The sequence below is a fragment of the Dermacentor andersoni genome, chromosome 10 (assembly GCF_023375885.2).
Source record: "Dermacentor andersoni chromosome 10, qqDerAnde1_hic_scaffold, whole genome shotgun sequence".
In the NCBI taxonomy this organism is placed as follows: domain Eukaryota; kingdom Metazoa; phylum Arthropoda; class Arachnida; order Ixodida; family Ixodidae; genus Dermacentor; species Dermacentor andersoni.
The window spans coordinates 65,229,558-65,248,225 of record NC_092823.1 but is presented as its reverse complement, the minus strand read 5'-3'; the positions used below and the strand labels follow the sequence as shown (position 1 = coordinate 65,248,225).

At 44.0% G+C, this 18,668-nt stretch overlaps 1 protein-coding gene across 3 annotated transcripts in view; it reads right to left on the bottom strand.

The window, feature by feature from the left end:
• The window catches only part of su(f) (cleavage stimulation factor subunit su(f)), an 83,466-nt gene that overhangs the window by 56,490 nt on the left and 8,308 nt on the right, over nt 1-18,668 (bottom strand). For all 3 annotated transcript variants that reach the window (XM_050191129.3, XM_050191131.3, XM_050191130.3), the window contains exon 3: nt 17,965-18,060. In XM_050191129.3, coding sequence (XP_050047086.1) covers nt 17,965-18,060 — 96 coding nt within the window. The remainder of the gene's footprint in view (nt 1-17,964; nt 18,061-18,668) is intronic.

Here is an 18,668-nt window from a genome sequence, read left to right as displayed (position 1 = left end):
ACACCGTGGCCTTCAATATCTGTATTTGTTACCCAGAGGGCGTCATCACTGTGGCATAGGTTCGGACACCTCATATCATACACACTGACTCCGGGGAGGACTTTGGGGCCCGCACCCAGTCCAGAGTTCTCGAGGGGGGGGGGGGGGGCTGAGTCACTCCTTCGATGCCGAAGCCTACCCCCCCCCCCCCCCCCCCACACGCACACACCTAACGTGTCATTGCCAGAGTTTTGTCACCCACACCATTTGAGATTTAATTTTACTTGCCCCAACCTTATCACTTCAAATTTTATTGTGGCTAATAGCTTACTGCCTCATTGTCGGCGCGAATCTGCACAGATCTTAATTCATACTTGGCTTCATTTCTGTAAATCCTGACAATAGGAGAACAAGTGCATTAGGAGTACTGGCGGCGGCTGCCTCATCCATATTTTCTCACAACATTGTTTTAAATTACCACTGTAAACACCACGCACATACACAATATATTTAAATATACACACAGGAAAAAGTTTGTTATATTTTTGAAAGAGATGGAGGTAGCTGATGAAAAATCATTTCTACAGGTATGGATAGCTAAGATATGGATTAGGGATGGAAACATCGTCACTTGCATGCAGATATCATACATATATACAGGGTGTCCCAATTAACTATCATGCACCAAGGTTTGAAAAAAGAAAAGCAATGCGTTACTCAAAGAAAACCTAGTGAATACTGTTTCCAGTACAGTGTAGTAACTGCCAGTAATTTTAGTTACCGATATTTAATTAGGTAATTGTAATTATGTAACTCGAGACATACTATCATAATTATCAAAGTGTCAATGAGCAATTTGTAGGCACTGCCAACGGACATCTAACAGTGGTATTTGCAGTGACGCACTAACTGTGTACCAACTCTTTGTGACCGATGAGTAAACCCGACGAAATATGGCAAATACCCCTTCACGGCGATAGGATTTATGGCCTCAGACCCTCATGCTAGCGTGCTGGACATGGCCGCCCAGGTACCAATTTTCAGGGCATCAGTTCTAAACGATGGCCTTTCACCCGTACCACCTTAACCAGCATCTATGCTTGGAAGATAGGGACCTGTATATTCGTCTAGATTTCTTGAATTGGGCCCTCACAAAAGCTTACGAGTAACCAGACTTTCTGAGCAACATCATGTGCACAAATGAAGCCAATTTTCACAGAAACGGCCAGGTAAATTTGCATAATGCACACTATTGGAGGGACTCCAATCTACACTGGGTAGAGCACAATCGGCACTAGTACCAGCGGTCACTCAATGCGCGGTGCGGAATTTATGCTGGTGCTACAATCAGTGCCATCATCTTCAGTCACACACTGACTGGACGGCGTTACGTGAACGAAATCCTTGAAGGAGTGGTGGACGAGTTTCTCAGCGAAGTCCCGCTGTCACGTCTTCCACTTCTGTGGTATCAGCAAGGTGGGGCACCAGCGCACAGCAGCAGCCAAGCACGAAACTGGCTGGATGCAACTTTTCATGTTCAATAGATTGGAAGACACGGGCCTATAAATTGGCCGGATAGGTCACCTGACCTCTCTCCACTCTAGTTCTTTGAAGTTATTTGAAAGATCGTGCTTACATGATCGAGACGGACATCAGATTAGCTGAAGAGAAGGATAATGGATGTCTGCCATAGAATTCGAGCGTCGGTCATCAAGAAAGCCACTGAAGATGTGATAAAACAGTCGGAGTACTATGTAGTTGCAGGAGACCTATTCGAACAGGTCCTCCAGGCAGCAGTTGGTGTTTAACGGCACATATGGATTCACAGATAATGAGGGCACACTGAAAGCACTTTTTTTTTGTGTGTGTGCAGGCCAATTCGGCTAATTTAGAAGTGATGATTTACTTTCTCGGAACACATCAGTTTTGCCTTTCCTCAACGTTGGTCACTTCCCGGTCTGTTTATTTAATTCTATTTTATGCCATGAACCTGTTATTGCAGCATGTATACACTCTCATGAAAACTAAAACTGTCACTTTAATTTGGCTTTGGTCCGAAGCAAGTTTCTGGCGCAAAATATAGCTGCGCGCGCAGTCTGTCAATGCGGCCCAAGCAAAACCGGGATTTTTGAAACATTCTATGCCTATTACATTACTTTTCGCATTTTGTGCATGGTCAGAGGGGTGCTTCGGCCACGTTATCAAGGTGCTTTTGTTATCAATAAGATCAGCCGGCCTTGATAGACGGATAATGAGTGTGATGTGGAAAGGAAGGAATAGCTGCAAAGCCACAAAACCTGCTGTTGGTGCTCCTTCTGTACCATTATCAAGGTGATGCGCTGTGCGAGTTTGCGACAGGCATCACAATTGCTTTCAATCAGCTTATTTGAGGGCGCTGCTCTATGATGCGGGTGGGAGTGCAGTCACATAGTATTTTTTATATTTTGTGAGGTTTGTTTGCTAGTCGGAAAAACATTGCACGCGATTAGTACATTGCTGAAGACACAGCATTTAGATGTCATTTGGGGGTGCCTGGGGGTGCCTACAAATGCCTCATTGACATTAGGACAGTACTTCTCCAATTATATAATTAATTGCAATTGTCGAATAACATTTCAGGAACGAAATTACTGGCGGTTACTCCACTGTACTGGAAACAATATGCACTAGGTTTTCTTCGAGTAACGCAACTGCTCTATTTTTAAGTCTTGGTGCATGACAGTAGGGACACCCTATATGATGCACAATCAGGCCAAGCCGGATTCACTCGAAATCAGAATCAACATCAGTCATGTGCAGGAGCACTTATAGTCAGACTCGCAAAAAAAAAAGAAAGGCAGAGAGAGGCTGCAGTTTTGCCAAAAAGGCGCAGCAGTATTAATGATAGCGAAGTATACGACAATTACACGTAGGAAGATTACACCATCGAGAGATGTCAGATTCTTGGAGGTGGGAGAGGACTCGGGCAGTGAAACTGAATTGTCTCCTATAGGCTATGAGGTCTTGTAAATCCTCATATAAGGCCGTCACTTCAGTGAACAATTCTTCGAGATCACACAAAGTTTGTTCTATCTAGTGCAAGAAATATCATATACATGTGGGGGAGGGGTTAGCCCCCCCTCCCCCTCTCCGGGAAAATTAGAACCTTCCGCCTATGCTTCGTATTGTTGAAAAATGATCCGATTCTGAAAGTATCAAGGTCGTTTTAAGCCAGAAGGACAAAGTTTAAGCAACTGCACGTACTAACCATCATTCCCATGATGGCTGCACTGCCATGCTTTCAGCTCCCGTATGGAGACTAGTGCCCGAGTTTTCCCTAGCAATTTTTGCAGGGAACTCTACGATGAGAAACTTTATGCTCCCTCTGCAAGCTCTGTGCACTGCACACAACTATAGAACTTTGCCAAGATGTTCACAGCTCCACGCTCTACATGTAGAATGCGTTCATTCATAAATCTCAAGGGGATGTTCCGTACACTTTTAGCCCTTTCAGCGCAGAGCTTCTTGGCAGTGACTTATCCCCACACTCTGGACTGTTCTTGTATGTTATAAAACGAACACAACAGTTTAGTTTCGGTTACGCAGGAGAGACAAATTGACAGGAATAATGGAAAGTTCACTTTTAGTATGGTCCTCCCATTCATATTCTCGCTTGGTATATCCTACCTAGTTTCGTTCTGCGGTGCATACCACCACGATAGCGCCGCAGTGTCAAAAGAAAAAAAGAACTTTTATAAACGTAAGTCAGTTGGCAAAAACGCACAAGGGTGGTGACCTTGCGCTGCGGCACAAATATTTGAACACGGAGAATCGCCATGGCAGCGGTGCACAAAGTCCAGGAGCCCGCACTCTTAACTGGATCATTCCACGCCAAATCAACCGGTGTTTTTTCGACCATCACAGATATAGCTGAAAAAATGTCCACGTTTGTTGAAGTGCAACATTCTTTCTCATTTATTTTTCTTCCTAAAAATGTTTTAGTATTCTGGCAAAAATTTATTTCTCTTGCCTAGCTGGCCTTGAAAGCACTGATAAACACACAGCAGGAATAACATTTGAAGGCACTGATAAACATTTTTTTTTTTTTTCGGAGGGACGTTGTATGGCCCAGATATTCAGATGGCGTTTATGCCAAGACAATGAAGTGGTGCGACTGCCAAAATAGCCAGTTTTTCAAGCATTTCAACCATTCGAGTGCTTTTGGCACTGGCAAAAGCAAGTGAGATTGCCAAGTTACAATTTATTTCTTGCAATGCAGGGAAATCCAGAAGGCACAAAAAGATAGAAGTGTAGCCTAGTTGACATAGTGTAGCAGAAAAATATTTGAAGCTTTGGAGGTTCAGCCAATAGCCTAAAAAAATTGTGAAGCTCCAATTTCTTGTTTTTTTAATCTCTGTGTTCATGTTCGAAAAAGTAGCTTTGGTTGTCAGTGTAAAAATATATGCGATACATCATTACGTAGCCCAACGTGTCTGCTATGCATGTGAGAATTTACAAAAAGCTTTCTTGTAAAAGGCCCCCGAAAGGATGCGTTCCGCAACACACTAGCAAAAACCCAGACTGAGCAAACCCGAAGAGGTGAGAAAATATGCTTCTAGATAGAATAATAAAGCAGATGGTGGAACTACTTCAGAGCTGATCAACTTCCTGTTACTGTGCATACCTTACTGGAGAGAGCGTACGGATACGTCAGTGGCATGGCGGGACATAAATTCGGAAACGCACCATTAGTTCGTTGACGCTGAAAGGGCTAAAAGAGGATATTACAGCAACCTGCGGTTTTTTCAGATGCCACCGTTCTCTTTAGCAAGGCTGAAGATGACCGAAATAAATTATAGAAGTTGCCAGCTAGCAATGTCCAGGAGTAAGCCTAAAAGTTGATATGCAGATGACTGATGTAACCTTTCATAGGAAACAAGAGTTTGGATGTGATGGTAAGCCTCTTGAAATCTGCGAAACAGTATGTTCATCTAGGTCAAGCATGGAAGCCACATATTTTTTATGACATAAAGACCAAACAATACCTGCAGATTTATTGGCATCCCCTTTGAAATGGGGCAGTGACAAATAGTCACCAGCCTGCTTGAGTTTATCAGGTATGGTATACGTTTTTCATTATAGCATTTTTATATAAATCTTCTCGGCCTTTTCTTTTCCTCAAAACTTTTCTATCTGCCTTGTACGGATCCTATGCCTGCAACGGATCCAATGCCTGTATGGATCCTATGCCTGTAACAGATCCATCCGTATCAATTTCTTCCCTGCTTTCCAAACGAAGCAGGAATACATTGCACCCTCTGGCAGCAGACAACAATACCAGCAAGTCAATACTATAGATTCAGGGGCAAAGCCGACCGATCTCACGATACCGTGCCGATACCAAACTCCAGTGCAACGAGGAGCACAGCAACACAGGCATCTCTCCACGTTGCCACAAATGGAGCAAATGCATCAGGAAAGATGGAAAAAGAGGAGACAGCCACGAAGGTTTGGCATGCACGCATATTTATCCTGATAACTTTGACCACAGAATGGCACCTGAAAACTTTTGGATGGAAAACAGGCAAGGCGACATCCATCGGCACAGTGCACGACTGGCCATTGCAGCGGCAATTGTCTCGCTATCAAGCTAGTCACCATCATGAATGGCAGGTGGCCGAAGTCCTGTTGATAAGGAAATGCTTCAAAATAAAAGAGGTTTTACGAACGCATGCCCAGGCAAGTCGTCCCTGGTTCCTAGGCAGGAGTTCTCACTGCAGGTGGACCTCTTTGCACCAGTGGCCCAATGCCATCTTCCCGAACAAAGTCATCTCGCTCGCCACTAAGGGCTAATAGGGAAGGTGAACAGAGCAAGCTGGTACATTCACGTCAAATTTAGTGCTAGAACCAGACAAAGACGAAGGGAGAGAACGCACAAGTACTCGAGGCGTGTTCCCTCCCTTCGTCTTGGCCTGATTCTAGCACTCAATTTTCAACGTGGCTTCACTAAGGGTTCTTGAATAGCAAAATTTTCTAATCAAATCGAATACAAATACTAAAGAAAACCTTCGAATATGAATAGTTCCACTTTTTAAAAGTTGCATGAAGTCTGGCAACATAAGGATTATATGTTATTTGATACATCTAATTTCTTTAACAAGAGAATGCGAGCTCAACTGAGGAGCTTTTAAATTTGAAACAAAGGATGGGTGGTCGTTTGTGGAACACCAAGACAGACATTATCATTAATGAACCAATGAAACAGCACATCACCAGATGCTTGTAGTAGAGTGTTGCTCACTGATGGAGCCAAGGGCAGGACTACAACACAACCCATGATGATCTTGAAGGAATCCTAACATGGTGAGATTGGCTAGATAATAGAATTTTTTGCCTAAAGTGAAACAGCTAATTCATGGGCTCGTTTAGGCATGAAAGACATGCTTATTTAACTGGTATTACGCATAAGTGATCTCCTCCATGGGTTCACTTGAGAACTGCTTCATATGTGTAACAAACGTGCCTCGCTTGCAGCAGAATCATCCTCAAGTCTTCACTTGCAACACCCTTTCTCTCTGTAGACTGCAGTAACTGTTGTTGCTCCTTACAACATTCAAACTGGACAAATACTCGACATCTTTGAACAGTGCATTCTCGTATTGAATACCAGAGACTATTCAATTCATATTCGAAATTTTAAATATGCGCACACCCCTACTTTTCACAGAACTGTGCCTCCTGCCACCCCCCCCCCACCCCCACCCCATCAAAAGTTTAAATTCTGTGGTGTTTGCGTGCCTCCAATGGGCAATCTTATGCATCCAGTGAAGTCCCGTGGGCATTTTTCCCGTATTTTTCTGTGACTTATCATTCAGATGCATGTCATAAACTTCTCACATAAAAAAAAAAAGAGCTGAACAGAAAGTGTTAATGGTTGAAACACTGCAGACGAAAAGAAGTCTACGAAGACTTCATACCTGCAGCCTTCAGGCAAGATACTACTAGTAGTAAATTAAAATGGCAAGCTGGCAAGAAAAAGTGACTTTCAGAGTTCCATCACGAATCAAGAGCCTCTGCCTACAATGCCAAGTTTCGCTGCAACACCACAGCTGGTCTCCTGCTATTCCAGTACATTTGGTAGAAGTGGAGGCTTCAGTTCATACCTTGTCGTCAGGGTTTATTTTTCATGTTTGTGGGACAGGAGGCCCTCTGGTATAGTGTTTTCCAAGTCTCGCATCATTTAATAAACAAATGTGTCATTCGGAGACGGTGCCCAAGTGTAGATGACGTGCTGGCAAGCGCACGTGTAGACTGGCACAAGGAACTTCGGTCTGCCTGAACTTGCCTAGGGCCAGTTCTTGAAACTGTTCCAGCAAGTTCTTGTTCTCGGTTTTTAATTCTGTTGGCATATGCACTCCGGTCTGCTAGTGGAACAATGGGAAACGTGACGAGGCTCGAATGCATACGAAATGCAGAAAAGTTGAATTACCAGTTGAACCGTCTCAGTAAAATATTACTTAATAGCAAAAGACGACATCAAGCAATTATTGGGAGAATGTTACAAGTCCTCAAATATCTAACATTAAAGAACATTGCAAATTCTCATAAAAATTTTCATTAAAGCTTAAAACCGTGCTTGTGCAATTAAAATTGATAGAACAATTTCGTGAAATTGAACTTGATAAAATGCTTAACCCAGACATAGTCATAGCCCCTCGAAAAAAAGAAAGAAAAATTGTCCGGGGTCTTACGTGCCAAAAATTACAATCTGATTATGAGGCACGCCGTAGCGGGGGTCTTCGGATCAATTTTGACCAACCACCTGGGGGTTTTCTTCAACATGCACCTAAATCTAGGCACACAAGCGTTCTTTCACTTCGGCCTCATGTATACACCAAAACCAAGTTATCAAAATCGAAATTATTAATGTAAAAAACTATATTTAGGATGTGTTGCACACATACTAAGATGCTTCTGAATGGGCCTGTGCCAAAATGTCACCACAGTGTGCTAGAGAAAGGTGTTGGAACTTGGGGATGGCTGGGTGCTTGCTTGTGGACATCAGTACATGGCCGTGTTGCAGGCTGAACTGTTTTGAATTGTGCAAACTTTCTTAACTGTATGAGAGCTGCTTAAGCACACTGCAAGTAAACTAGTCAACTGTGCTTCTTTAGCTAAACTATTTCCCAAGATTTAAGGCACACTAGGGTGCACATCTACAGATGCCCTTAACTCACTGAAAAAATCAAATTTGAAGTCCGTTCTGCTACTGTATATGTCTAATGATGCTGAAGATGGAAGAAATGAGAAGTTTTACACAGACACAGGACCTTTACAATATTGACATGGCCAAAGCTTTCAGATTCTGTCCAATGAAAGTACCCCTCCCCCCCCTCATACGGATTTTTCATAAATTATGGTTACGCACTAGAAGTTGTAAAGCACCATCCAGGGAGCATTTCACAACAAGAATGTTTAAAAAATGTCGGCAGCTGAGACAGACGCATGTGAAATGTTGCAAGGCCATGGTGCGAGGAGGTAGGCTGCCCTCCCAAACAGCCCAGGGCTTGGTTCCGTTGACTTAACCAGCACCCGCAAAGTGACCTTCCTTGTTGATGCGATTAGCATTCTCGGCACACTTCGGCAACTTTTGTGTCTGTCTATCCAGCCTCTTCACACTCTGACCCAAATTCCCAGTGACCCAAGTTGTCTACTAGCTTGGACCAATAGGTACGCAACTACTGTCTTGCTGAGCAGACAGGATGAACCACTGGGTATATGCCCAAATAGACAATCTGCTGCTGATTGGCCTAACAGATGACTTTGGTCCCTAGTAAGTGCCCAAATGGATAAGTTAGACTGCAGAGTGGCATGAAAATAATTAAAATACCTATCCAATAACGAAGCTGCCATCCCGAAATTACACATCACCACTTCAATGCTAATTGTGTTAACGTAGATTATCGTCTTCAAAGAATACGTCCTGCCCTTTTCTTTTTTTCTTTCTGGATGTTCTGCAGGCTTTGTGTTACACGGAAATTCCAGAATCGTTCGCATTGCTGCTGGCTATCAAAACAATGCAGGCATGAAAGCATGCAGGTGCGAGCCACAATGTCTCTGCTGGCAGGGGGAGTGGTTCATCCGCGAAAAGGGTTTGTGAAATTTCATTTCAAACTTTCAACTGTCCTTGCTTGCGTACATTGGTGCTATAAACCACAGACATGATTGTCACAGCCTGTCTGCACTCTGTTTGCTTGCGCTGACAAACTTTGCAAAGGGCCCTTTAAAGGCACACTAATGAGGAACATTAAAGTTTGTACCGACATTCTTTCAAAACTCAAAGTCAAAGACTTTTCCTAATTGTGCTTGGCTGCTCATCCACTAGATAATAATGGAGGCTCAACATTCATTTTTCAGATTTAGCACAGAAGCCCCAGAGTCACTATGTGAGTGTGATGTCACGAGTTTCAATTCATTTTCTATTTAAGGCCACTATGGCACAGTAAACGTTCTGAAAGCTCGCAAAGTTCTGGCTTGGGTTCCTTTTGAATACAATGTAGCCCGTGCTCACTGATAAACAATTAACTACGTGGGAAAAGACATTGTCACAATCCGCGACATCGCAGCACGCTGGTACAGCAAACTTCAAGGCAGCCCATCATTTCAGTTCCCCCCCCCCCCCCTCATAAACAAAGCATCCCACGAACTAAGTGAAAGCTTTTTCTTTTGTAGTGTTGAAAGGAAATTTGCCAATACAGTAACCTATTCCTTTTAATGTTTCTTTAATATACACTACTGGAAGCTGTTTACACATTATTGAATGACCGAGTTTAACAAGCCAGCAGAGAAGCCGTGAGAGATGCAAAGTGGAGGGCTCCATGTTAATTTTGACTTTTTTTTTCCTCATGCACCTACCAAAGTATAGTACACTAGCTTTCTTTAATTTTTCATTTGGTTGTAATTAATTAAACCCTCAACAACACTCTCAGCAGCATATCACAGGTACGAAGCAAATTCTGGCCAGGTAGTTTTTCTCGTTAAACATTCAAGGCCCTGCATAAAAGAATTGTTCCCAGCAGTCACTAGAATCTGATTTCTTTTAAATGCAAAAAATTTCCTTCAAGTTGGCTGAGTGGTTGATTAACCCTTTCTATTCCAATAATTTCTGCGGGAATACCTTTTTTTTTTTTATTTCAGGAAGTATCAGACGCAGAAGAAAACAAAACTATTTTCAAAATGAGAGTCGTCAATGCTAACCACATAAGTTAAAATGTGGTTCTCCGTGAAATTTCATAAAATGTCCAAGCATCGCATCATGTCGAAGTCAAGCCTCTACTCTTCCACTTTTTGGAGACTGCTGCCTACTGCACACAACCTGCCCTGGGTGGCACAAAAGTAGTCTTCAAACAATCTGTGGCCATATTTCGTACCATCACGTTTGCAAATTGGGAAGTCTGAAGAACCACATGCTGCTTACAACATAGTTTTAGAAGTTCACGACAAAAGCTTTTCATTGCCAACGAATGCCAGTGGGAAAATTTTTTATTCTGCCTTAACTGTTGTTATAAAAGTACACCCAATATAAAATGTTAAATTTATTCTAAAAATTTGGACTAGTAAGGGTTAAAAGGAACATTAAAGAGAGGAATACCGAGTCACACTCTAGTGCTAAATTACACCTTTGGAACAACTGCCTTGCAGTAGGCGATGCCTTGCTGAGCCACAAAAGAAAAAGTGATGAAAGGATGGGCTTGAAATTTTCGTTTAGACCCAAACAAGTGAAAATACTTCATTTTTACATGCTTTGATGGATGTGCCTTATACATATACACAAGTTATTGAGGAATTTATGATGTACTTCCATCCTTTTCTCACACTGTCCAAGTAATACTTTAACAAAAGCTGTTCAGTAACATTTTTATCTCCACATATGGTCTTTACCATTGACACAGGTAAGCCGTAGTTGCTGACCCTATTTTATTATGTACCATTTATTATATATTACTATATATTTAGTATTATGTTCCAGGAATGCAAAAAGGTAGCCAGCCTTCTTATAAATCTGCGATGCAACTCTCGTGGTTGGCACTACCTTCACAAGACTTACCTGAGATTACCTCAAGGAGTCATTGCCAGATGACACAGCTGATACCACTATTGTTATTCCATGCAGTTTAGCAAGACCTTAGCGAACACAACCTAACATACCCGATAGCAATCTGTCACTAATCATTAGAGAGAAGTGAAATAATGCACTTGTTGCTGCACAAATCTCAACACTCGGTTCAAAAGGTTAGGCATGGAAGACATGGAGACAACATGAATGAAAAGGGCCATCAATCTTCTCAACACTTGTCTTCGTCTGCTCTTGAGTTTACCTTTCGTCAAAAAATTGCACTGCTGTAGTTTAAACCAATCCTTTGTTGCACCCAACTGAAGGTTGAAGGAATCTGCACGTGGCTCAAATTTCACATAAGCAAATACAGTTCCTAGCAAACCAAGACATCGTCCCGGCAGGGCATGCGCAAATATTTTGCTTCATTCCTGTTGTGTCCATGTCAGAACGCACAACCTTTCCCACCATGAATTCTTACTTTCACCTTCCAAGCTTCCTGTCAAACCCTGGAAGAAAGGTTTCATCAGCCGCCACGCAGAAACTAGGAGAAGCATTTGAACAGTGACCACACAGTCCGGTGTCTGGCGGGGACGCTCCGCAACCCCAATCTGTACAACGACCACCACCAACCACTCCAGCGTCGGTTTGGACATTCCGTCCACCCAAGGTACACCCCAGAAGGAACACAGACACAAGGAATTTAAAACGCTTAGGAACCCATTTAGGCAAGGAAGGCAACAACTCATTTATTGAGCTACAGCAAGACGATCACGCCCTTTTCGATGCAGCTCGCAGAATCTCATTTAAGAACAAACGAAGCCCTGTTGCTTGTCATGCAGAGTGCTTTACCAAAAAAGAAAAAAAAGGGGTGTCTCCCATGAGCTTTTATTCATTTCTTTTTTCTTTTTCATTTTTTCTCTTTTTTTTTACTTGAAGAAAGAAAAGAGACAGGACACCATGTGTTGTGTGTAGTGTCACGCAACCTGCGTCCGTGGGATGTGCATGTGAAATGTACTTGGTCGTGTGCTAGTGATTATGTGCACACCACATCATTCCTCCTTTCATCCAAACCTCTCTCTCTCTTACACATACACACACGCACCAAATTCATAAGCCATGCAGCTGAGTGAGAACGTCAGCAATGATGCAAATGTTCATATAGTCATGCTTATATCTATCAGCTCTTAAGGTCCTCCCTTGAGAATAAAATGGCTTTCTGAGTAAACATAAAATGCAAGCCAGATGCAGATTCTGAATGTGACATTATCTGTAAAATTAAGGTGGAATACAAGAAGAGAATCGGGGGACCTTTCTAATGCATTCTGTCCAGGTGTCAGTGGGGGCAACTGCGAAGTTAACCGAAGCAAATGTCAAGAATGCTTATTGGCAGGGCAAGTACACCCCCGATATATTCCCGAACACCTTCAATTCAATTGAAACACTCCCTTCGTGAACCTCCTGGGTCAAATGGTATCTTCACAAATTTTAGGCATGGCACAAGACAGCTGCATGGCTTACAACATTTCACCCGCACCAGCGCAATAGTTCAGCTGAAGCCACTGAACGTTAATCTAACCATACACACACTGATCTCCATCATGTCAATCTTACGCAGCAAGCACAGCAGATTAAAGCAACCTGACAAGATCAATTTCTAGCTCCACTTGCGAGCAGAGACAAGAATGCATGACATGATGTCACACATCTCAACAGCATAAGTGTAGCAACCTTTACTCACATAAAGGAGCCTTTTAATCAAGGCACATCACTGATGCCAGGACAATTCTACAACTAAATCTAATAATGGTAGATTATCCACAGCATTCTGCAGTATAGTATCTTCATATAAGCACTACTCTGCTAGCACTACACAGGCAGGCAATGTTCTCAACTTCGAAGTCGTCGACTGTTAAGAAGTAAAATCCAGTTAGTTCAACACACGTTTGGACAAGTTGGCAATATGAAGCCCACAAGAACTGGAAAGGCAGGGCTTATGCTGCGTGAAACTGCCATGACGGAGCAGGGTCACCCTAACCTAACGGCAACCCAAACCTCGGTTTGGGACTTTCAACGAGGAGGCCGACGGTAGTCAGTCTGCCTCATTTATTAGTCAAGTCGCAGCACATCCTTGGACGTGAAGTGACTTGCTCCATTTCCATAAATGTGAACCACTTCTACTCATTCACTCCAGTGCACGCATCCCACTTCGTGCCTGACAACCCATCACACGTCAATCACACACTCGCACACAAACATTTTACCCAGGCACACAAGAATACTCGAAACAAACTCATCACACAGCTATCATTTCATTATATAACGGTTTCTCAGCAATCATTTTAGGTGCTCTATGACACTGTCTGCTCTAGCAGCATGTCTTCCAATACTTAAGGCGATGCAATAGGCCAACTGTCCTCGCCATATGCTGCAATGAGTCAGGCTCTCCCTGAACATATGTCACCCTAAATTACAATCCTTGGAAGAGAAAAAAATAAATTGTGTGCACCTCACACAAATAACCACAATCTTTTGAGGGAGCTCAGTGCAACTTTCAGCAGAACCCAAAGCTTAAAAAATAGTTTCCTGTGAGTAGCCATCACTTCCCCGGCTACTGTTCCCTAATCAAGCGTGGTGCACAGCTTTCCTGTGATGCTCTCTTGCGTTGGCATCATCATCATCATCATCAGCCTGGTTATGCCCACTGCAGGGCAAAGGCCTCTCCCATACTTCTCCAACTACCCCGGTCATGTACTAATTGTGGCCATGTTGTCCCTGCAAACTTCTTAATCTCATCCGCCCACCTAACTTTCTGCCGCCCTCTGCTACGCTTCCCTTCCATTGGAATCCATTCCGTAACTCTTAATGACCATCGGTTATCTTCCCTCCTCATTACGTGTCCTGCCCATGCCCATATCTTTTTCTTGATTTCAACTAAGATATCATTAACTCGCGTTTGTTCCCTTTCATTAAGGGAACATTATTAAGGTCATTAAGGGTTACGGACTGGATTCCGAGGGAAGGGAAGCGGTGCAGGGGACGACAGAAAGTCAGGTGGGCAGATGAGATTAAGAAGTTTGGAGGGTCAACATGGCCACAATTAGTACATGACCGAGGCAGTTGGAGAAGTATGGGAGAGGCCTTTGCCCTGCAGTGGGCGTAACCAGGCTGATGATGATGATGATGTTACCTCACTCAATCTGCTCTTTTCTTATCCCTTAACGTTACTCCTATCATTCTTCTTTCCATAGCTCGTTGCGTCGTCTTCAATTTAAGTAGAACCCTTTTCGTAAGCCTCCAGGTTTCTGCCCCGTACGCGAGTACTGGTAAGACACAGCTGTTATAAACTTTTCTCTTGAGGGATGAAGCCACCCACAAACGTAGAACTTACGCGCCACTGTCATTCCCACTTCGTGATAAATTTTTATTACCTGATGCTCTCACTCATGGTACATCCGACACTTCCCAAACTACTCAACCGTTAATAAGTGACAATTGGGCAAAATAAATATAAACACAGAAGGAACACTATCAGTGCAATGTGTCAATTAGCAATTAACCACTGCCTAACTATCGTGAAAGCTCCCTCTAACACAGTATGCATCAAACAGTCATACAAAAGAGTGCGCAACACAAATTTACAGATGCTAATTCACACTTGAGACTCATTAGAGACATTGTAAAAAAAAAAAGGAAAAACAACATACCGCAATGCAGTATGCAATGCAGGCGACCAATGTGGAGAACCTTAATTTTATTGACGAACTGATTAATTGTGCAATCACTATCTTACGGCAATGCTCAGGTACGAGACTGCACAGTGGATGGCTCTAAATTAAATTCAACCACCTGAGGTTCTTCAACGTGCTACTAAATTTAACCACACAAGCTCAACCATCAGAACGTCACAGAACCAAGAAAATTATGCTTTAACCGAAGCATACGCACAGCATACGTGTTCAAAGAAAGCGGCCGCACTGCTTATGTTTCCTGTACTAATCTCTGAACCTCCCAACATGTCCAATCGAATCTGGGGCTATGCCAAAAGGCTTGCATCCAACTTCGCACAACACTGGCAACAACTTACAGTCGCATGAAAGCAACAGTATCATGCCGTCTTTATTAACTGTCGAAATGCGGCGCCTTTCTTTACGCACATGCAGGCACACACACACACGTACACACACACATTCAAACCAATGCCGTAGGAACAATCCTACCCAATTCAGCATCCACATAACATGCAGGTACAACTATGCCCTGTTAAGTGTTTTTTCCCTCAACGAGTACTCAAAAGAGGTTCTGGATGAATCGCAGCTAAATTAACAGCAACCTCCCATATAGATCAATGGGATGCAAGATCCTAAAGGTGCACGGGCCTGCCAGCGACAAATCACACACAATGCACTGCTACAGAATTCGATACTCTGGTAAAATCTCTGTGGCCCTAGAAATGCCAGGCAAGACAGCAGAATGGTCTTGTAATCATCCAACGTAACAAAGCACAGACTGCCACCATTTCTGTGCCAGGTTTGGTGTGCCCTAGGCACATCTCTAATGTGCAATCGATACACCTCAACGAGCAGTTACACATCTCAGTCAAAAGCACCATACTGCTTGCAAATCAGAGCCGACTCCCGGCTGGTGACTATTAGAGCAGTTCATTTTTATTCATCAAAGTTTATGGGAAGAGGACCAGAGGAAATGTTACAAGCAGTTTGATAGCGGTCTGCGGCCACAGCCATCCTTGCCACTCAGATTTGAAGCATCAGGAAGAGTGACACAGGAGTTCGACCATGCGGCCAAGAAACAACTGCTGTGTGCGCTGCGGCCATTCAGCAACAAGCACTCCAAAAGAACCATCCAGCGACTTATAAAATCAGCCCTAACAGTACCCGTCTCACCAACTTCCTGCACTTCAGCAAAAACTACAGTTCGCATCAGCCAACCAGAAAAGAGGACAGTGGGGCCCTTTCTCTGGTTCTCTCTTCCGAACCAGAATGAGGGCTGGCTCCACCGCCCACCTCTGAGACGGTATTCTCGAGCGATCACTTTGTGAGATACGATCACTCTTGTGAGATTTCATGCACCTTGGTGCTGGACGTGTCCAAGCATGACCGACCGTGCTCGTGGAGCTCTGCGGCGATAGTGAGCTTTGTACAGTGCCAGAAACGCTGCCTGTCACGTGCAGACACAACCGGTGCCAAGTCACAGGAAATCATGCAAATGTATCCTTTAAAGTGATCGCTTAAGAATACAGCCCCTTTGCACAATGCCAACTGAATGGAGGCTTCCCAGAAGAACTAGTAGAGCACACAAGGTGAGCTCTCTTCCTCCCATTACTCGGGCACACAATCGTTCTCACTGCTGATTGGCAGACACAAGCCTTAGCCTTCGCTGCACTGCGTGAAAGTTGGCGAGCCACGCAGAACCTCTTTTCAGACTCTCTGGCCCAGAAGAGCATGCGTGGACCTTCTTTTTTCCCTTACTTTCTCGCCACTGTTGTGCGCAGTGTGTGGGCAGCACGTGTGTTGTCTGAGGTGTGTGCGTGATGGCCACCGTGCAGGAGACAAGTGAGACGCCACTCAGTAATTGAGACCACAGCGAGTGAACTGGAGACCAAAAGAAAAAAAAAAAAACTCGCACTCTTTGGGGGAGCTCACAGTTTACGAGAGACACACTTACGAAGACAGACCCCCAAGTCCCAACCCGAGAGAGCCAAACGAAAAAAATAAATTTATTTGTCTTCGATGAAGACTGCGTGAGGGTTCTCTAACCGACCAACGGGCACTCCAACGGCATTTTGTTACACTCCACTTATTCCAAGGCAACAACACAGAGACAGGCAACAGTTTTAACGCCGCTACAAACAGGGTGCGTCGACTTGCGACATTTTTGCTGTGCGCAGGGCTCAACACTGTCAATGGCAAGTCTGTGCAGACTCTGAACAGTCATCACTGATCGGCAAGATTACGTGCTGAAGATATAGGTACCAAGACCACATAACCGTATCCAGAGAAGACAAGCACACTACCACTGGCGCTGTCAAAATGGTTCATGCTCGGCACACCCACATGTGGACCCCCTTGCCACTTCGTATTGCCAAGGCTCCTTTTGCTAGCCCTGCTTGTGCAGCCCAATTGTTATTTGGTTTGAAAACATGTATACAATTAAAAGAGTAAAGTAAAGTAAGGACCAGGCTGCCAATTGTCCCCCAAAGGGGCAGTTCTCAGCCCAACATCATCTGTAATCTGTTGAAGAAAATACAATAGTCACTATCTAAAGAAATTGAATTCCAGTTCCTGCGTTGGGGCAGCACCAACAGCGCAGAACTTTTTTTGCTCCTATTAGGACCGTATGTACTGTTATCTCCAATATGCAAATCTCTAAGCACATAACCTTATCAGCGTGACACAGTGACAGCACCATTGCATGTGGCATTTGGTGATCACGTGACAGTTGCACAACCCCCAACCTCACCGAAAGCCCCAGCCGTCACTGCTCCTACGTCACGACCGTCACCAGCGGCCCAGCAAGCATTATCAACCTTGCACACTGTTGAGTGTTACAACTTCGGCAGTGCAATTACTTCAAAACTGGTGGCAGTGCAGTTAAACATTACAGCAGGGTCAACAATGCACAACGAAATGGGTTCACGTAGCCAATGCCAACTGCACACAGCAAGTAAGGTCGCAAGCGTCGGCACGTCCACATCTCTTGGGAAAAGCGGGAAGAGCAGAAAAACACGGTTGTTACAACAAAGGGCTGTGTTGACGAAGCAGGCTTGACGTGATGTGGGGACGCAAAGGCCAACTTAAACAAAAGGAGAGAAAGAGAGAGAGAAAAAAAAGGAAAGTTGAAGGTAGAAGTGAGAAATGTGGCAGATACAAAACCTCGTGTTCAATGTAAATCTTCCAGTAGCGGCCGGCATTCGGGAACTGCGTCACTATCTTCTCGTAGAGTGGCCGAGCCTCCTCGACTTTCTTGTTCTGTGCAGTCCGTGGTCCGGAGGCGGCACACACATGGAGCGATGGAAAGAACAAACAGAAACACAGTTGTTAGGAAAATGCAAGAAATGTCACAATGTACTTTTCTCTCTTCCAACCTGCTTTGTTCCCACACAAATGTGGGACACCCTAAAGAGAACATGAATATCTTGAAAATTAATGCTACCTTCACAGTGTTGATCCTTTATGGATGGGCGCTGCTTACAGCTGGCACGCCAGAAAAGTGTTCTTTCGCGTCGTGTTTCGGTTTTGAGTAGAGAGTTTCTGGCTAAATGCGTGCAGCCAACAGTGAATGACAGGCAGCAAGCTTCATTCATTGTATTAGAGCAGGAACGGAGGAAGGAGAACTGGCAAGCACGACTCTCTTTAAGAGAAGGAAGACCAATGCAACCGCCCCCCCCCCCCTCCCGACTGCACTGTTATCACCCAGCTTATGTAGGGGAAATGCGACAAACAGCTCTGTTTCACAGCCGACGAGAACTGCCTGCACAAGCTGCATGCAACGCCATAGGTTGCTTGAAGTGAAGCTGGCTTCCAGTGTTCTGCCTGGCGTTTCCCACAGGCAGCAAAGCTACTGCTGAAAAGGTTCC